At 37.5% G+C, this 21,479-nt stretch overlaps 1 protein-coding gene across 1 annotated transcript; it reads right to left on the bottom strand.

The window, feature by feature from the left end:
- Nucleotides 1-694: 694 nt before the first annotated feature.
- LIPC (lipase C, hepatic type) lies at nucleotides 695-20,447 on the bottom strand. The gene is made up of 10 exons (XM_067305797.1): nucleotides 20,423-20,447; nucleotides 20,283-20,315; nucleotides 16,870-17,060; nucleotides 15,351-15,530; nucleotides 12,687-12,804; nucleotides 9,483-9,716; nucleotides 8,014-8,256; nucleotides 4,529-4,649; nucleotides 3,592-3,810; nucleotides 695-806 (listed from the first exon to the last, which is right to left on the bottom strand). The coding sequence occupies exons 1-10, from the start codon at nucleotides 20,445-20,447 to the stop codon at nucleotides 695-697; spliced, it is 1,476 nt and encodes a 491-aa protein (XP_067161898.1).
- Between the last annotated feature and the right edge of the window lie 1,032 nt (nucleotides 20,448-21,479).

The following is a 21,479-nucleotide window of genomic DNA, read 5'->3' as shown; positions in this document are numbered from 1 at the left end:
TCATTAAAGTAATTAAATTATTAGTTGAATTAAAATAATTAATCTCGACATGTAACAGCAAAGCATTTTCCAATAGGACACACTTTAGCATTTTTAGGTGATGCAATTTTGATTGTCTTATCATTATAATGGTTAGCTCAGACATTTTCTACATTGAAAGCTTTTTTTGTTTTTGAAGGTTATAAAGTAAAAAGTTTGAACTATTTGTTAATTAAGTTATCTATTTGGAAATATTTTTTCCTATAAATTATTTAACTCCCCCTTCATTAGTAAATATATTAGAAAAGGTTTAACTGATATTATTCACTAGTCATGTTTCAAAGTGTTTAACTGGAAATGAGACACTTTTTTTCCCCTTAAATCCAACAAAATAAGTTTTCAAAGACTTATAGTAACGATTATTTAAAATAGTAATATTTCAATTTCTAATGAGCAGGTGGTCTTTCAAAGCTTTAAACAATCTAAATTTAACATTTGCTGCTGATAAAACTGCTAATTGATCGCTTTGAGAGTATGGTGGAATGAAATGCATATTTCAGTTTACTGTTGTATCACAAAATGTAAATTTTATATGTACTTTCTTCATTACCTCTGAAACTCTCGGGATATTTTAATTTGTGTAAAATAACTCTGTATTTTTAAAATGTTTTACTAGATGTATAGTATTTTGGTGAGTAGTTTTTTGTGTTCTTGCTCATGTAAACTTTCTGTTTTGTTTTGGAAAGCGATCTTCACATCTCACAAATGTTTTCTCTTGGGCTGGATGAAGGTGAATGTTGTCAATGCTTTGAGAACAAAATGTCATTCTAGAAAGAAAATACAACGTGTAAGTATAATGTTACTTTTTAGGGACACTCAGTATAAAAGTTTGCACTCTGTTCTGACTTTCATTTTCTTCATCCTGTCTTTACAGGAAGGTATCTCATTGGTTTTACAGGCTTGTGAGGAGAGAGATGTATCTGGCAGCCAGATATTAGGTGCAGAGTAAGAGGAGTGTGATTCCCATGTGCTGAGTACATGACTGCTCTGTTTCTTTTTGATATCATACACAACATGCTGTTCTGCTAAATTGTACCCTGTGTATTTACTGTGTATATTGTGTATGCACAATTGTGTATGCAAATTTATTGTGTATATGAATACCATGAGCAATGCGAATTAGTAAAGGTAAGTGCACATACAGAAAATACTATCAACAGTCTGTTCAAATTCTCAAGAAAGCACGAGACAACTGAAAAGACATGTGTTTTCTAGTATTTTTGATATTTAAATTCCAAGCTTGCTAATTCTTAGATACATGGTTTCGGTCTTTCCAAGAAGACCAAAATCTACCTACCCTTTTTTTTTTTTGAAGAAAATCTTTTCCTTGAGCATTCTTCATTCCTCCTTTCAGAATCACCTAATAATCTTTCATTCACCCCCAAGCATTACTACAGCATTGCAACAGTAGTGTTATTTACATTCTCAGATTGCACAGAAAGAAAACAGCATGTAATCAGCACATACTAAAATCTTGGCACAAACTCCCACTTCTGCTTACAGCAAAGATCTTCTAAAGAGCATTAGGTGTCTAAAGATACCCACATTATTTTATGATAGTGTAATAACTCCCCATCTCAGTTACCTCTTTACTGGGACTCCCTAAGTAGCACATAAGCAGAATTGGCTTGTGCCATGTTATTGACATATAAGCACTATTGGAGAATAGCTTTTTGGTTAGAAAAATGACTATATCTGATATTCTTTCAGTCTGCATACCTTTCTTCTCAAGGTACAAAATCTCTTTCTAAATAGGGCTCTCTAATTTATAGTGTATACTATGCTTTAATTTATCTTGGCAGCTAGGTCTTTGGCATCACTGCTTTAAAAACAGCATAAGATGTAACAGAAACAGACTTATTTTTTATGGCTACAGCATACTGGAAGTGCTGGGTTAGGAGGAGGAAAATACCCACAAAATACATTTTCAGTAAGGACAAAAAGAACAAGTAAATACGATTTCCTCTCTCCCCCCCCCACCCCCCAAAGCCCCGGCTGGTTGCAGTATGAAAAATTCTCTTTAGATCACTTTGTCTTATTTGTCTTCTATGTCATATCAAGGAGATGCAGCTCTGCCAACAAGTACTGCTCCACTGAAAATCTGCAGTGGTTACAGTTGGTGCTGGTGAGAAAGAGATTCTAGCAAGGAAAAACACCTTCTGAGACTGAGCCACAGTTACAAGGTAAGACATGCTTTCTCATTAACCTTAATTAAAATGCTCATTTAAAATTTTTCAAAGGATTAAAGCTGTGGGGATCATTACAAGTTTTGTTATTCTATCTTCTGGCCAGAATTCCCCTGTGAGAATAACCAGTTTCAAAAGTGTTATTAATATTGCTGTATGTAAAGAACAGCACCACTCAGACTTGGTGGTCCAGTTCCAAAGCAATCAGCACAAAAAAACAAGAGACTTGACTTTGCATTCAGAAGCTTTTTCTCTGGAAAACTGCTGCATGGTGCTACTTCAGAGTTCCCTGACAAAATTAACGTCACTTATTTTTGAAAAAAAGCACAACCAGAGTGCACAAATGGTTGTCAAATACCAGTGAAGGTGTGGTGTGTAGAAGTATGGATTTTTTTTCTTCTTTTTCTCCCAGGACTGCTCAGATTCTGTTTGCCCACTATAGAAATTTCATCCTGTCTGTAGCTGAAATTTTGCTTCTGCAGTTTAGCACTCCAGGAACCTCTTCTACAAGGCTTTTTAGTTTGCACAGTTTAGTAACTCATTATCAACTATCAGAGGTCAGATTGGCGTAACATGAATGAGAGACAAAAATAAATGAAATTTATCATAAAACTGTTAACCTCTGTGAATGCAACGAAAAATCAGATTGACTGCTTAGTTCTGTGTGTGATTCTTCTGTTGTGGACTTTTAAGAATGATGTTACTGAGTTTCTCTATGAAGTAGCTATTGAAAGGCAAATAATTAAGATTTGGCATATTTCTGTAAGTAAGAATTTCAATTTTCATGGCCTTAATTTTGAATTCAATATATCTTGCATTGTCTCTTCTTTGGAATTTTGTACACTCCTTATGGAGTGAGATGAACACATTCTAAAAATAAGGAAAAAATTGTCATCAGTTGTGTAGTATGTTTCCACTGCAGTGCTCACTAAGATTCTTCCTTGGACCTGGGTCCTAAATCCTTCTCTATCCTCTATTCCCAAGTATCAACAAAACTTTGTCACCCAAGGTTACTCTGCCTTAAACTCAGATTAGTGGCAAGAGTGAGCCAGAACATAAGTGGTATTTTTACTCAAGCTGGTAATCCATCCACTTTGCAGAGGGCATGCAGAGGAAAACATGCTAGTTACTACTTTACACTATTCCTTTCTGACCTGAGAACAAAAAAATTCCTTTCACAAGTCACTTAAAAAAATCACACAGCGTGAACTGAGGTGAAGAACCAGAAAGCCAGAAGCTGTACCTGGATAAATTCAGCATTGGTGTGACTGCTGGGACTCAGATGTTTGTATCTCATCTAGGATAAAGCTGTGTGCCAAATTTCTGTTTTATTTTTACAGAAAATTTGTGTTTTCATTACACTTACTTTTGCTGTGTTTCACCTGCTTTTACTCGTATCGTCTTCACTATAAGCCCTGGTCGACGGGTGCCTTTTGTCCAGGGAATTATAGTTTGAACTGTGTCCCAGATGTTTTCCCAAACTGCTGTTCCTTCCCATTTGAACTTGATCATTATTAGTTCACCAATATCAGTGTCCAGTGTGATGAGAAAAGAGTAAGTTTTATTCCCATTAATACCTTCAATTCTACAGAAAATAAAAACAGAATAATGCTATCTTAGTTAATACGGATTAATGTGGAGAAAAGAAATTCTTCTCTTTAAAACCAAAGAGGAGTCCTCTCCCTTCTCCAGGAGAACATTGATTTGTCTGCTTTTTCTCCAGGTAAGTCAAGTGGTGAAATATGACAACCTGCTAGAAAAAAAGCAGAAGTGGGAGAAACTTAGACACTTGGTAAAGCAGCAGCGGTTTCTGACAGCAATAGAAAAGCAAGGCTAGGCCTTTGTCTACAGGAGCAAAGGCTGACCCATCCTATTGCCTTTGCTTTTGTTAATACAGATACAGAGTCCTTCAGCAGAAATATCCTAAATTCTTTACCAGAATTACATCTGCTTCTATGTGTATATATACACACTATGTATTTGTGTTTTAATAAAAAACATGTCTTAGCCACGGCATGAGCTGAACATAACAGGACAGGATACTTAACATTCAGAGAACTTCCAAGATTACCAGGTTTATTTTATAGAGTTATTTCATACTTTTCAACTGTATGAGCATTGTGAAGTTTCATGGGTTTTAGGGGGTGTGGATGAAGAGATGACTTGGTAACAATTTCCTGTTCATCTCCACTTGATAACTGTACTAAAACAGTTCATTCATAGCATTATTACGTAAATGCTAAGGTACTAGAAATTGGCCTGTTTTCTCATTCATAAGATGGCATAAGGTATCAAATACTCACAGTGTGATGGGCAGGTTTTTGGCATCCTCTTTAGTGCCTGTCAGAGAGATGGTAAAAGTTGGATCTACCTGCTTTTCTTGGATTTCATTGATGAAATGGATCTTGAACTGATAGTGATAGACTGTAGAAAAGAATTTGCAAAGTGAGAAGATGAATGGTCAAAGAAGCTATAGATTTGTCTGGCAAAAGAAATTTGCCCTTCAAAGCAGAAACTTGATTCACATTTTTATGTTATCTTTTAAACAGACTTGTTGCAATTAAAACATCAACATTGATTGTTGCTGTGCTGTATTATCCCTTAGGGTTTTAGAGCCCTGTTCCTCTATTTAAAGGAGGGGAAAAGAGGAAAGCTGGAGAGAGTTCCTTTTGTAGGATAAAACATTATTTCTTGGGAAATATTTCAGCTTTTTTAAAATATAACTGAGAATTTCTGGCAAATCCTCCATCTAACCAGGGATGAGTCCTTGTGACTGGACATGGTTAGAGATGTATGATACAGATTGGAGGCTCTGTGCAGTGTTGCCAGCCTTTTTCTCTGAACAGCTAGAAAATCTCCCTGCAAAACAGATGACTCACAAACTTTCCTTGACTGCATAATGATACATTGTGCTTAACATGCATCTGTTAACAATATGACTTTGTTCAGCACATTGCTATAGAAATATGTCATTAGTGCTTTGAGGTTTGGTGGTTTCCTAAGAAGAGTGTTTAGGAAAGTCTTTGAAATTAAAAAAAATTTGAGAATGAAGAATGCCTGGGCATCATCACTATACTGATTATGAGCAGTTTGATATTTAGTAAATAAATAAAAAACCCTACAGTTAGAGGCCATGTGCACATAGATACTGTCAGCTAGATCTGAATGTTCAATGCTTACCTGCTTGGTGAAAGACAAGGGTTTGGGCTGTAGCAGTTTAAATTTACTATGGAAAAGTTATTGTTGAGTAATGATGTCTGTACCTTTGACCTGAAGATACCTGAGCAATGATGGCTCTTTATCTACTTTCAACACCAATATCAGATCTGTTATTTTCTAAATAACTTTTTGGTGACCGGCACTGCATTTTAGATGCCACGATTAGGGCATACCGTTTATGTTTCTGATTAATCACTGTTACAGTCACAACCATATAAAAATAAAGCCAGGCGTGCAATGATATTGGAGATTTTCTAAAGCGGGTTGACATTACTCAGCTCTAAAATATTTCTACAGTGCAAAATGTGGTTTCGCTCTCTGCCAGCCTGCTTCTCAACAAAAATAATAAATTTAGATACTAAGGAACGGAACCAAAAATAATTTTTATTAACAAAGGCCGTAGAGTATCTGGGAAAAATTAGAGGTGTGTTTTATCCTTGTCACCTGGTCAAATTACACACAGGAAACCATTCTGTTAACCATTATTGCACTGCAGTTATCATATAGATAGGTGCTTTTTCCTCGTTTCTTCTCACTCGTTTCACACTTACCAGGTAATGTCACTTCTGAGAATGACTCCACTGAACTGTTCAGAGTAATCTTTTTATATATGTGCATAGATTGTTTTTTTGTGTAGCATGGGGACTTTTTGCAAAGGAAGGCATTTGTTAGAGAAGCTATCCCTTTTTGTTGTTGTTGTTTGCTAACATAATAACTAGGAAATAACGCCTTTTCTTTTGAAAAGGTGCTACTCAGCAGAAAAAAATATGGCTGGTTGTTTGCTGCCAACCACAAAGCAAACCTAATGAGGACAAAGTAGGCTGAGCTTGTTTACAAATCACTTTTATTACTGCTCAGTCTTGCTCTGAGCTTTCTCTATTGTAAAAGTTCGCTGTTACAGTATATGTTCTAATAAAACATAGCCTCATTTTAAGGAGAAAGGTGAGAGCATATCTATGTAAAAACCTCTGGTTGACTTAGGGTCCCATCACAGCATTATTATAAATGTTAACTTCTTTGCAATAATTTTTTTTCTTTTGAAGTGTACTCCAGAACATAATGCCATTAAATTGAAAAATGAAATGTCAAGTTTTCTAAAGAAATGTGGAGGATTGTGAAGTATAATGCTGAGTTTCTCAGATTTCTTCTCTTTGTGCTTCAAACATTTCCCCGAGAGTGACAAAGATCACTTCATACCGATCGTCCCACAGTTGCTGGCTCGTTTTGGGACTTCCGTGAAAGGAAACTATTGTTTGGGCCACTGATATTTCGATATGTGCCATGAACACATCTATTTATTTATTTATTTATTTATTCAAAATCAGTTCCAAGAATAAAAATGCAGCATCTTTAAAAACTGAAATCAAAGCCACCAGAACATAATTTAAGCCTGTGGTAAAATATCCATCCCTGCGTACAGGGAGGAAAACGATACTGAGGCTCATCCTCGCTGCCCAGGCGCAGGAGCTGGAGGGCTGCACACCGTCGGAGCAGTGCACTCGCCCGAGTCTGACGGCGACCTAACTGTACCGAACCCAAATAAAAGCAGGAACTGTATGTGGTCTTTAAAATTTCGGAATTCTAAGCAGCTTCCTGTGGTGTTTTAAAACAAGTGCAAGAGATTTGTCAGATTCAGCTATGCCGGGTCTCTGATGGCTGAGCAAGACCCCGCCGGAGTGACTGCCGTGTACTTCGGAGCTGGATCAGTGGAAAACTCTCGGAGTTGATTTAAAAGTACCTCACAGAACAGTTTTTAGCTTCTCCGGGGGGGCAGCGCGCGGGCCGAGCCCCCCCCGCGCCGCGGCAGGCGGCGGCGGCCCCTCAGCGCGGCGGGGGAGGGGCGCCGCGCGGGGCCCGCGGCAGGTGGAGGGGCGCGGCCGCCCAACGGCCGCTGGGCGCGGTGGCGTCGCGCGCCCTCACAGCGCAGCGCGCGGCGCCGCTCGCTGAGGGGGTGCGACGCGCGTGAGGTACCGCACTGGTCGTCTCCCCGAGCTCAGGGAGAGAACTGGTGCATTGTTCTCTTGATGAAGTAATTTAATGGAGATCAAGCTCGAGTCGCTTTATTTTAGCGCTACAATTCGGTCCTATGGAAAATGCGTGCTATTCTCTTGTCTGTCTGTTGCTTGAAAAGTAATAATTTGTGTGTCTTCTCATAGACTAATTACAGACAAAATTTGGTCATACTCAGAATAAGAAGTTTTACAGGCCTGCTGGAGCAATTATGCTGCCTTTTTGGCTTGGCTGTAAGCCTGCATGCATTATAATAAACTCAAACGGAACAATTATTGCAGGAAAATCCTGTCGATCAGGACCCAGAGCAGGTCAGAGGCCATGAATCCAGAGTGTGTGGTAAGTTTGCAACATGCTTTTTCCCATAGAAATACTAACAGCCAGGACCTTGATGAAAGGGCATGTGGGCAGCCTACCAGGACGCTCTGCTGCCGCAGCGGGACGATGGTCCCCGTAGACTTTATACGCGTTAGTAAACAAGTAAACGGGATCACAGAGCCTAGGCTTGTTCTCACACTTGGTTACCAGTCCGGAGACTGCGACAAGCGTTCCCACAAACCTTTGAAAGGCGTATGCGCTCTGGTCTTCAGAAAGAGTCGTCTGCTTTTGGGGAGCCTTTCCTCTCGGATGTGGTAGCCCAGGGTGTTGCAGCGGCTCTTCCGGCAGCTCAGGCACATTCCTCGGTCGAAGGTGCTGATGTCGTTGCACCAGTAGGCTGTGCTTTGCTTGTCCTTGTGAAGCAGGGAGTCGATGAACAGGTGAACCGACCTCTCGTGGGCGCATTTCACAGTTTGAGTGATGCCTAGAAAAAAATCACAACAGAGCCTTATATGCCCTTGTTCCTATTTCCTATGCCAATTAGAGAGGAATACAGTAAGCAGCTTTGTATGTGTTATTGTTCTTTCCCCACTTTACTACTGAAACATCATGATTTTTGTCTCAGTAATCATACATGTAGCGATCTTTTAAAATGATCCAAACATTGCTGGCTGAACAATCATATTAGTAAAATTAAATAGATTGCCGTAATTTGCTGCTTAACACAGTATAGCCTGCTAGTACAAGACTGTAAATTTGTACCTTGATTTCATTGTCCTGGCTGCTCAGGTCAATATGAAATACAATATCCTGCTACATGCAATCTTTTCAGACTTTTCATGTATTAAATACTTATATATACATGAGAAATAAGTCTGTCTTTTTCCTTCTTTCAGTATCATCAAATTATGACAATTATTTTATTCTGTGTAATTGGGATGTATCACAGTGGACTGTTCTACATGTCTTCACTAACAATCTTTCTAGCTCATGCCTGGCTTCATTTTTTTCCATGAATTATCTGCTAACAAGTAAGGCCTGCTTTTTTGATAGTGTGATGATAACTGAGAAATTTTTGGCAGTGCAGTATGCTGGGTGAAAAGTACTTATTTGTGTTTTTTCAGTGAATCGTCACTGTACATCAGTGCCTTATCTCTGCAGTATGTTGCATCAATTTCTCTGTACATTTACATTTAGGTACATCAGAACTGGGCTTCTATATATAAAACAGCCTGGAACATTGGCAGTCAGGTCCTAGAGAGAGCATCATCTGCTGCACAGCTGAAGGACAGGGAGAAAGGTGAATTAAGGAGATGAGTAGTACAGCATTGTGTTTTATTTGATTTGAAATAATTAATTGCACACTAGATGAATCTGACTTAATTAGAACAAGTTTTCTCATTTCCTCTACCACCAAAACAAATACCTTTGAAATTATTCCAAAGTACTTGACAGCAGGCGGCTGCTCATGGCCTCATTTTCAGAAGTGCTAAGGAGCCAAATTTCTTACTGGAGTCAGTAGGAAAAGAGTGAGCTCAATATATGTAAAAGTCAGATAACCGATTTCTAGAAAAGAAACTGCCTCGCATACAATGGGAGATAATACTCCCACAGATACTGTTTTAAGTCCATAGAGATATGTAAAGTTTCCTGGAGATATTGTCAGTCCAGGTGCAATACTTCTTCCTTTTTTGTCCCGTTGGTTCTTACCAGTGATTCCGTACTGTGCAATGTGATTATACATATGCATGATGTGACAGCCAGGCTGAAAGGTGCCTCCGTTGGGGTAAAAGTCAAAATGGGCCACAGGCTGTTTGATGCCAACACTGAGACCCATGTGCTGCTTAGTGAATGTATGAATTGCATCTACAAAGTTTGCATCATCTGGAGATAAACGGTCTGTTGGTGACATTCCTTCAAACAGGGGACCAGCAGGGTCAAGGCCTGCAATAAATGCAATAATCCAGTTGTGATATAGTACAGATGGGCTCTTCTTTTACTGTTATGAAAGAAGTCTGTGATAAATATTAAAAAACTGACAGCACTGGTAATTTTACTGAAGTAATTTATAGAAACAATGCGAAGCACTTGCCTTGCAGAGGGTACATGGTTACACCAAAAGGTAAAGTAAACATAGACGCTGTAACTGCTACACGCACAAGGACATTGGCCCAAAGAGATAGATGTGTTTGTTATAGACAAACCATGCTCATTACTGCTTTGTCTCTTGAGGAATGTTTGCTTAATTTTGTTCTTTCATGCTCTAGAGGTCACACATTTCAGAGGCCCTTGTGAAGACAGCAGTCCCACAACAAGGTTGACTTTTAGCCCACATTTGGAATCTGAAGCTTTATAAAGCTTTACTTGTGGATCAAAAGAATTCTATATCTGCTACATATTATTTATAATAACTTTTCAACATTAAAAGATTTAAGGCAATTTATTATTGTGTTCTGAAAAATAATATTCTGCTTGGGGAAGCCCGTTGGTTTTAGTTTACTAGATGCTTTTGTAAAGTGCTTTTGGGGGAACTGATTTATGAAAAGGGACTGCCCCTATAGTTTAAAGCTGCTTTTTGTCTTTGAGAACCAGTTTCTAAATTTCATATTCTTCTGTCAATACTATGGACTAATGAAATTGCGTAGATGTAACTGAACAAGACTGAAGGTATAGGCAATACAAGTAAGGATTCCATCCTGTGTGCCTTTATTTATTTATTTTTAATACTTTTAATCATTGTGAATTTCTGGAGGTTATTGTTAAAGTCTGAGTAATTTTTGCTGAAAAATAGATATAACTATTATAATATGTTCTAATGTTTTTATTTATCCATTATGATGATTTGATGTACTAATATGGTCTGAACAAGCAATGCTGGTGAGCTCGTGTCCTTGAGTGTATACACAGGTGTAATATCACAGTGTGATATAAAATCAGCTTCTTGGCATGCGGGTCCTGTCACAAGAGCTGGTTGTATAGGACACACTATGGTATGTGACAATGAATCCAAGATCAGATTTGGGACTTCAAACTATTGTTGTGTCTGTCTGCCTTGCTCCTAGACCAGATTAAAGTAAAATGTTTTCCCTTTACAATTTAAACATTGTAGCTGATGCAGTCCTCATGTAAGATGCACTTTTTTATTTTTTTCTTTTAAGCTGTCGCTGTGCGTTAATGTGGTATTGTATGCAGTATATCAATAGCCTCATAAGTGTATTTTCATTGCACTCAATTAGTACAATTACAAAATATTACAGGAGGCTCAAAATGCCACTAGTCAGCACAATCAAGTGTTCTGGTTAACTTTTATGTTTACTTTAAGCATCTATTAGGAATATTCTAATGATATGCTTCTTGTAAAATATAATCCAGGACTATAATTTTGTCACAAGGGAATTGGCTTCAATTCACTGTAAAAGCAGTGTACCACAATTGAAAGCTCAAGCACAGCTAGATGATTTCCTTAATGTAATTTTCTTTTTAAAATGAGTTGCTAATGATGAAGATATTACTGAATGGGACTACTGAAGCTCAAAAGAATAGGTTTTGGGTCAGGATAGTGATTAAAGGAGATCCAAAATTGGTAACTAACCTTAAACTAAAGGTGTTACTGGGAATGAATACAAGATAAATTCAAACAATATACAACTTGAATCTTTGGTTTGTTTTCTAGTCCCTGTGCTTGTGTATTCCATATGTTGTAGTTTGGACTGAGGTAGGGAAGATCATAACTAGAAATACTGTGAGACGCTACTTTATTTTGAAAAGTGTTTTCAGTAGATTTTCATCCTAATTTCTACCAGTGGGAGAAACTTCTAAACTGTGGCAAACATTGCTATTCAATAGCTATGGGGCTGTTGAGATTAAAAAAAAAAAAAAAAAAAAGGCAATACAGCTAAAAAGGAAAAGCGTTTGAAAGTGTGCAGTGTGACTTTATCAAGCATTTGGACAATGTGTTTTTTCTGCATGTATCACTGCTAACTGCAGTTTTTCTGAAATAGCAGTAATCAGGTGGTGAACTGAGTGAACACACCTGTGTGTTGTTGCATTTCCCCAGCTTGAGACACCCCCATGATGCTGGTGGCAGATGCTGACAAGGCTATTAAACGGTTCTGCAGGTAATTTGGCATCTCTCCAAGGGGGGTGGCACGTAGAGGAAGGCAGCTTGGAGGGACATATGTTTGAACTTCAGACTATGCGTGGATTTAGTCTTGGTCATGTAGGGACGGAATGACAGGAAGCTTTTGTAAGTTTGTACCACCAAGTAAGTAAAAGGAGCTTTGTTTTAGGAAGACACTGAGAATCTGGTCCTCCAATAGCTCCTTTGGAGTTATTGGTCTGATCAAAACCTTGGATCTTATTTCCCCCACCCCTGGCATACAGGTTAAAAATGTGTTTGTGGGCTCTTCTAGATTATATCATATGAAACAGTCTTCCCTTAAGGGCATATTAGAGCTCTCTATCATGTTTTACTTATTAAAATATAGCCACACTTTTCCTTACTAAAATTTTCTCTCTACACATACAGGATGGTATTTACAGTCCATACAGTTGTAAACACCCTTCCATTGAAGCACACTTGCATACTCTCATTGAGTTTAAAGTGTTACAGAAGTAGATTAAGTTGCCCATGTGTGAGTATTTTACAGTTTGGAGTGGATGCTGTTGGAAAAGGAGACTACATACAGCATGGATTTAGCTAGAGACATGAGTCTGAAAAGAAAATTAAATACAAACCTTAGCCAGCAGCTATAATTAAAATTCCAGCATGAGCAACACTATCCGTGCGATTAATAAAAATAGCAATGAAGAGTTTTTAGTTTTAATGTAAAGTATATGTCAAATATCTATGTAACTTGAGCAAAGAAACTAGTTGGCTGTTATTTTTATTGAAGTTATAAATATTTTTTTTACCTGTAATTCTTCCGAGCTTGTTTGTACCACTAATATAACTGCCAGCAAACCCTGAAACATGAGCTCCTAGGCTGTACCCAATTAGATGAACCTTGCTTCTGGAAAATTGAATGGATTCCTGGAAGACAGCAGCAGCTTGATTTAGATGCAGAAAATGTGAAAAGTAAACAGGCAAAACACTTATTACAAGCTAGGAATGCCATGAATTATAATACAAGAAATTTGTATGTTGATGCTGGATGTCAAATGAGGTGCATCAGTCACGCGCTAACTTTCCTGGCTGGCTGGCTGTTCTTTTCCTCTTTTTCGCACATCGGGAAAATACCATGCATTTGGGCACTGCTACTTATGTGCTTTGTTCAGGAAAACCATACATGAAGATGGTAGGATTTTTGTTGCTATTTTTTGCAAGTGATGAAAAGGTAGCATTGTTGTCTGCAACTTTCCTATGGCTATAACCTGGATAGCTATCCTTTAAATTCAGCATATAAAACAAAAAAAAACCCAAAGCCCCAAACTTTATAGAAAGTGTTGAAGGTGCCATTGCTTCTTTTGTCTGAGATACTAATGCAAGCCAAATTAGAAGCCAAAGTATCACAACATTCATTAGACATGCTTAAGTGTAAGATATGGCAATGATGTTTCTTGGACTGGTTTGTACAAAACTGGGTATTGGATCTGAAACAAGCCTATTGAAGCAGAACTGACCTCAGGCCCTTCTCTCTATGTAATGAGTGCTATCTAGGTCTTAAGCCTTTCATGTGAGCTACAAGGCTCAAATTTTTTCTGACTTGTAAAGAAAAATATGGCATTTTTTTTTCTTGCAGGAAAGGCAAACCTCTGTTTTCATTTCAATGTGGATATTGCCTGTCCCAGTGGAATCCCTTTGCAGCCTCTATACCTGTCTCTTGTGAAGATGAGGTGGAAGTTGTCAGCCTTTCTTTGCGGGAGGAGCAGCTCTTATAGCTTTCTTGACAGATATTATTGAGCTAGAGATCATGCCCTGTTAACTCTTGGACTAAGAGCCCTAAGATTTGCTTTATTTTTATTCTTGATTAAAATGTTGCACAGCACTGCAGCTTTTGTTGCTTCTGATGAGGATATTCCAAGTACTCTGCTGGGTGTAAGCAGAGGGAAGCACAGCAGAAAGACAGTCACGAGAGTTGGAAGAATTGGAATGAAGGGTTTTTACCATTAAATTCACTGGGGGTGCTTTTCAACAAAAGGGATGTTTACTACTTGAACACCCTCTCAAGTGAATTGAATACTCTGAAAAGTGATGGTCTATTTAAATCCTGCTACATGTCATGGCGTAAGAGAAGCTATGTACAGTGCTGTAGCAAAAAGTCATTTATTCAAGCCTTGATTTGTTTACTGACACTGGAGAAAACACTGACTGTCATTTTTGTTGATGATGTGGTGTGTCCTCCTGGGAACTGAATGAAGTCCACCATTTGACTCATTCAATAATTAAACAGCTTCAATATGTGACTTTAGGTGTTCAGCAACTTAGACTACATTTGAACAAGAGCAAAGATTTCTTGTAATGTCACAAAGAAAAATATTGACACTGGTTCTTCTGCCCTCTCCCTAACTGGGCACTGTATCTGATAACTTCTTCTACCCTTACTATTCCTGTTGAAAGCAGTTTCATTTTTCAATGATATTTGCTACAAATCTCTCAGCTTTGAAGTATTTTTCCCTTCCTCAGGCCTCACCATATTTAAATTAATGTATTCAAAAATCCTTTGTGAGGTAGGAAGTATAACTTCATTTCAAATCGGGGAGCTTGAATTAGTACCAGAGCTAGACGAAATAAGAGTTGCAAAGCATGCGTGATTTGTATGAGTGATTCTCATTCTAGTAGTTTGCTTTCTGTCTTGTCTTAAATAGTACTGGAGATCAGAGATCCCTTGCAGACTCCTGCGTATCATTTTCAAGTCTGGCACCTACTGATATAGATAGAACAACTATAAGACATGGCCACTGCTCCCTACATGGCAGTGGTTTTGATGAGTAGCCGCTATTCTAGCATGGCTCTGTACCCATTACTGCCTCTGTGCCATCTGTTATGCAATGTGTGACCTCTTAAAAGGTTTCCCTTTACACTCTGGATCTCCAAGCCATTGTTTTAGAATAATCTGTGGGGAACTGAGGCAAAAACTAGGCACAATGTCATGCCTGAATTCTGCATTAAACCCAGAAATAAAATACGGATCACAAACTCATTTCATTAAATTAACCACTTGCAAATGATAATGTGTGCACGCTTTCAAAGTGTAGGGCTCTTCCTCTGAGTTTCTTTTACTGAGTTCTGAACTTGAAGAATTATTGAATAGTTTTATAACTCAAAGAAAATGTCAGCTGACTGCACACATGCTAATGGAATGCAGCAAATGAGTAGCCTGAAATGATCTCACCTCTAAATACATATCAAAGTATTTCAATAAATAAGACTACTTGCTTTTCTCTCTTGTGTGATAAAATTTTTATGAAGTTATCTGAAAGTTTATGGAAGAAAATTTTGCAGTGTATTGAGGAAACATAAGTGATTTGAAACAGATTGCATTAACCAACATAATATTTCAGAACTGTGGTAGAAGCATAAGAAACAAGTAAATATCTGTTTCCTAAAGAAACACATTTTGTTTTGGTGACTCTTACCTCCAACCATTCCAGGAAGTCTGCTATCTCCTGTCCTATGTAGCGTGTATTCTGTACAGCTATGGGATAGTGCTGGTGAGCAAGTGTAAGCCAATCTGCAATGATCACATTGATTTGTTTGTGCTGAGACTTCAGAGCTGCTGCCATTTTCCAAATCCAGCCTTCTAATATCCCATCTACCTGTTTTGTTCAATAAAAAAAAAAGTGGAATTAAAAAAAAAATCTTTAAGAGAAAACAGTCCCTGCCAAACATTCCCTGTGAAAAGCTCAAGGAAACAAAAGCCAGAATATAAACAAGGAAGGTTAGTGCTGATTATTAGATTTTAGGGACCTCAGCATGTTTAATTGCTGAGAATCTTTGATTTTTCTGGTGGACAAAAAATTCATTAAGAATCAATATAAGAACTGTAAAATATTTTAGATCTTGTAATGTGAGCTCTATCAGTTAAATGATGTCCCTAAATATTTTTAGCCTGCCAGAGATGGTTGGTATTACTGATTTAGTAGAACATCCTAATCTCTTCTGGGCTTTTAACAGAATTTGAGAATCTCAAAGCCAGGTTTCCATATGTTTTCCTCTAAGAGCCCAACACTTCTGCATGTGAAATTAATGTGAAAGTTGACTTGAATGGCAACAGCCTGGGTCTGTAATTTGACTTTGAGGATGGTATAGGTTTTGAACAAATTCTTAATTGGGAAACTTGGCTGAAGTAGTCTATGGCAGTATTCTGTCCATAGTCAGCTCTGCTGTTATTTGTGTTAAGAGAGTTATATGTATCAAGGGTGTGATTCAAGGTTTCTCTGGTTGCATAGTTGCAGATGTACCACAAAGATGCCTTTTACCACCTTCCCTGATGACACTGGTTCTATAAGAATCAAGTGTCTGTTAAAATGACATGATTTCCTATCCTCCCTTTCATTTTCAGCTGAGAAGCTGATCAGAATTCCCTCTAGCATAGTACTGGTATGCATTTGAGTGAGGCTTTTTCTTGGTAGTTTTTTTGTTGTTGTTGTTTGCTTTTTTTTAACTTTTTAACTGAAAGCAGTTCAGTGATAATTCATTGATGTTGAGAGCTTTATTTTCAGCTGAAAAGCTTATAGAGAAGTTCTCCTTAAAGGCGTACCTGAGAGAGAGATGTAGGGAGATTGTGTGCACTGCTTTTCAATAAGTCTGTAAATATCTGGCAGTGAACATATCAGAGAAATGAAACTGGTATTCAGTCCTCCAGAGGCATAGCCCATTAATTCAGCTACTTGTTCGAACTGTGCTGGCTTTAAACCAGGGCTGAATCTAATCCCTGGCATGGGACTCCCACATGAAAAATTGCTTGTTGAGTGTTCCTTCAGAATCTCAATGGGGAATATCCACTTTATTATTTCTAGCCATGACTGCTGCTAAGGAAATCCACCATCTTTCTAGTCCCAACCTTTCTTCTGAAGTTACTTTTTGCACCAGCGTAATGAGAAGGAAAGTATATCAAGTCAAATGTAGCTTGAATTAGAAAATGTATGTTCATACCGACCAGCCATGGACTATCATCACCAGAGGAAGAGAGGCATTGAAACTGCATTGGTCAAGAGTCTCCAACTGATTAAACAAAATCAAACAGCCTTCTTCAGTTCTGTCTGTATAGAGTCGAAATTTGGTTTCTAAGGTTTGCTGATCTTTCTTTGTTCTAGTGTGCTGATTCTGTGGTCCCAGTGCCTCTGAAATAAAATTCATAACAGTCATAATAGGATGGAATCTAAAACCTGAAGAAGTTACTAATGAAACACAGTCTAAGACAAAGTAAACTAGTATATGTAGCTATGTATGATTGCTATCTAACTACAGTTGGGCCTAAGCTGCAAAGTTTGGGTCAAAAAAAAGGGATCTTTTTCAAAGCTGACATGGTCTAGATGTGCACCTCAATCAATCTATTTGAGCAGTAACAATTATATGGAAAACATTGGTCTTATTGTAACAGTCCTGTATTGAATACATAGATATTGTAAAAGGTAGGTACAGATGTTGTGACTTTATACTGTTATTGCATGCATAGGCAAGCACATTCATAGGCTGTTAACTCTGCAGGGGAAGTTTTACTAATGTGCGTCTGCTACTAATTGCTGAGCAAGCATCATTACGCTAAAACAAGCATTTAGTCAAGGTTATAACTCTGCTTAGAGATTTAGGTAACTGCTTAAACTATTAGACCATATCATAACTGATTCTTTTTCTCTCAAAAGCCAAGATGAAATGTTTCTGTACTATTTTTTTGTTGTTTATAAAATAGCTTGGTAGATATAGGACAGCATTTCCAGAATTGTCCATTAAGTACCTGGGATAGTCCCATGTGACTGGAGAACAGCAAAAAAAAAAAAAATCTATACTTAAGAGAACAGAGGCAGGGTGAATGAGCCAACTGTGGTTTCATCAACATTATGAATTTAGAAGGAAAACCATGAATATAGGGAAACTGTTGAAAAATGGGATAAAGTAAAATAGAAACTTGCAAAAAACACATTGTGACAAACAAACCTCGTACTGCTTTCTGGTAAAATTCCAGATTATTTAATTTTATTTGTCTGGAAATAATCTGTGTAATAAATCATTAGTTAAGCTACAGAAAATGGGGATTAGTAAGGGGAGGAAACTGTAAGGGAGTGATGAACTAGATGAATGAGAGGCTACAGTTCTTTGTGTTAAAAAGAAAACTTTTAGAGTGGGGAGATTTTGCTGATGGAGTTCCTTGGGAACTGGTTTTGGGGCTAATCTTGTTTTACTGTTTTCGTTAATAAGGTAGGCAGAAAAGTACAAGACTGATAGAAGTTGGGAAGCATTTGCTAACGTTGAGACCAAAAAGTTAAACACTAAGAGCTAGGTGACCTTGAGAATACAGCAATAGAAATGGGTAGAAATCTCATGCTACAAAGTGCAAGGTCATACAGCTGATAAGAATTTCTCTGCAAATGGGGCTCATAAATTGGAAGTGACACAAGGGTAAAAAGACTTGGCTGTAGTAATAATAAAACTCACTATGAGTCATCACTGATTTGGCTGTGAGAAAGGCAAATATAATTCCAAGATGCATCAGGTAAGATGTTTTTGGTAGGAAAAGAGAACAATAATACTGATGTACAAGGCACTTATTACCCACATGTAGAATAGTGTGCATAGTTCTTGTTACTGTGTTCAAGTGACACCAATGTAAGCTGCAACAGCTGCTCAGCAGCACTGCTAAACTGGTCAGGGAAAAGGCTTTTGTTTTTATTAGACCTAACTAATAAATCATGAAATCTCCTTGGAGGGGAAAAGGGAGTATTTTCTTTGCTAGGAAAGAACTTGAAATGATGTCTGTGGGAACTGAACTTGCATTAGTTCAGTTTTGTTCTTGTGCTAAGGAACTTAGCCATGAGAAATACAACTTACTAGTATTTTCTTTAGAAGTAATGCATTGTATTTTATCTTCAAAGTCAGCACATTCGTTAAGTATTGGTATTTTTATACATCACAACTCTTATGTCTGTCCATGCTTTCAGAAAACGTCTTACACCATAGTGTATTCATTTTTATATTATATTGGCAAATGCATCCAAAGGTTCTGTGACATTGTTTTCTTGACAAGATTTTGACAATTTACAAGATACCTCTGATACATTTACAGATGAACTTTTATCCTTCAAGCATATTTAGTGATGTGATTCTTCCATGCTTATAAATTTGCTGTAGTGGAATCTTATAATACACAGCACAAAAAATTCTAATATGAAAGCATCCTGGTTTTCAGTCAGACTGTATTTTTATCACATCTCAGTGAATCTTGTTACAAACTTTATTCAGTATTATATTTTCTTATAATTAAAAACATGATACAAACAGCATATTTAATTTGGTTAAGTCAATGCCAGTCCCCCATCCTGGCAATAAAGCTCCCAAACCACATTACAGGGGATGTGCACTGTTTTCCTTCTGTCACTAATTATTGTAAATTCCAAGTAACTCCAGACAATGTTATGTTTCATATCCAGCAAATGTTATGGTAGGAGAAAGCTGTTCAGCTGTTACAGGAGCTGGAATTTAAAAAGCTTCAAAGTTGGTGAAGTTTTGGTGTAAGAAGTCTTAGCTTCAGTAATGTGGTATTTAGCATTTTTCTTTCATGGCACTTTTGTGATAGCTAGTTAGGACTGAACCTGATCATTTCTCTGTTGCAATGTGTACTCAAGTATTTCTATTTTTTTGGTTTGGTTTGGTTTTTTGTTTTTTTTAACTGGGAGGGGACTCTGTTCTGAATGGAGTAATACCAGGAGAAGGTAAAGATCTAGTTTAAACCTGTCTTTCCAATTTTCTATCCTTTAAGATGTTGATATTCTTAACTTAAGGCTTATTCAAGGTTTGGTGAGTAGTCTGTACACAAAGATAAGAGTTGTATTCTATTTTTAATACAAAAAGAAAAACATACAAAATTATGTAACTTGTGCCTGTTCCATTGTACACATCCTTTCTTTGTTTTATACCTTATTTTCATTTTCTTTTTGCTTTCTTAGCGCTTGTTACAATGCAAAGGCACATTGTCACTCTCCATATTGTTTGCCCATGCCACAGAAAACATGGCTAATAAATAGCTGTTTTCTTTTTATGTCCACTATGAAAGTACTTGTGGTGCATTAATGGGTGAGCTTTTGGCTTGCCAGTAAGTCTGAGAAGAGGGAATTAAAAATCCAGTTTGAACTTATTCATGGCTGTCAAAAATGAAAGGTTCCAATAGAGTCTGTTGTGTTATTAGACAAAGAACTGCTTCAAGCCATTAATCCATGTAATGACTTGGAGAAGGAAATAGTTTCTGAAGAGCTTGGCTCCCAGAAGAGACTCTAACTGAAAATTTCATACAGGTGACTCAGTGACATGATCAAAGAGAACTGCAATGTTTCATAGGTCACTTTACAAAAACTGCAAAATAAAACTGCTAATAACAATTTTCCATGCTAGTTAGAGCTGAGAATACCAAGAACTTCTGGAACACGCATCATATGCACATGTTAGAGTTTCTGGAAAAATTGCTCCTACTCAAGTGAGTGAGTTGCTGATTTACCTGCCTCATTCTCTGAAGAGATCATATTCTAACATGAATCCTTTCAGGAAAGGCAATACAACATGGCCATCCATAGGCTATCATAAATTAGCTTCATGTAGAGCAACATGCTAATCACAAGCAAGAAACATTGTCATCACATCTTGATACTCTGGAGGACATTTAATTTTTTACCTTTCCTTGCTTTGTGTTAATGATGTTGGTGAGGTGTAGTAGGAGTGCAACTGAAGGCTGACTTTGTAGATATGACTTAAGTATAATGTAGTAAAGTTTCTCATAAAACATTTTGGGTCCGTTTTGGCAGATGGACCAAAACATTTTTACATCTGACCTGAGACAATTGTGTTTCCTTGCTAAAAAGTAAAACCTAAAGAATGGTTCCAAGTTGAACAAAATAAAATGTTTCTATCAACTGGGATGGAAACAAAGGCCTTACGTTTCTGGTAGTAGCTTCAGTAGCTAGCTGAATGCTATGCAGAGTTGGGCTGTGCAAGATATGAGTTCAGTTACTGTTCCCCACTATTAGCATTTAATTCATATTCCCATTATTAGTGTTTACTGCTTTAATTCATGGGTATCCTGCTTCTAATAAAGCTAACTCCAAGCTAAGATGAAGAGAGCACGGGAAGAATGATGAGAAAGCCAGTAAAGAAATAATCCATTCTGTGTGCCTGGAAGTGTATAAATTTCTGAAAAAGGAGTAATGAAAATAGTACTAACAATAATTCCATATGGAATAAACTAGATGATTTGAACCAGGTCGTCTTTTTACCTGTAGAAACAGGTTAATCCAGGAGATTAACTTGGATTTAATAACCTCAAAAGATGAGAAGACAAATGGTTTTCCTAGCTATGGAATTTTTGGTGACTCTTCTGAAATTTACAGATGTGATAGCAATGTTTTAAGGTTTGTGAATGAAAATTTCTTAACTGGAAACCAGACAAAGATCTGGACACTCACTGGCCAGGGTTTGAAACCATGAACTATTGTATGCCTTTTGGGGGAGAGATCCTGGATCTAAATATATTCCTTTATATGTCCTCTCTTAGTGGGGAC

This window comes from Apteryx mantelli, chromosome 15 (assembly GCF_036417845.1).
Source record: "Apteryx mantelli isolate bAptMan1 chromosome 15, bAptMan1.hap1, whole genome shotgun sequence".
NCBI lineage: Eukaryota > Metazoa > Chordata > Aves > Apterygiformes > Apterygidae > Apteryx > Apteryx mantelli.
The sequence above is the reverse complement of the archived record's forward strand: the minus strand, read 5'-3'. Positions and strand labels throughout refer to the sequence as shown.

Bases quoted from the DNA above. Each gene is read 5' to 3' on its own strand.
- LIPC (XM_067305797.1), bottom strand. From the start codon at position 20,447: ATGATCTCTTCAGAGAATGAGGCAG. The intron at 20,316-20,422 runs GTAAATCAGCAA...AGCTCTAACTAG, and splicing joins CTCTTCAGAGAATGAGGCAG to CATGGAAAATTGTTATTAGC. The intron at 3,811-4,528 runs GTGAGTATTTGA...TATTTTCTGTAG, and splicing joins AAAAACCTGCCCATCACACT to AATTGAAGGTATTAATGGGA.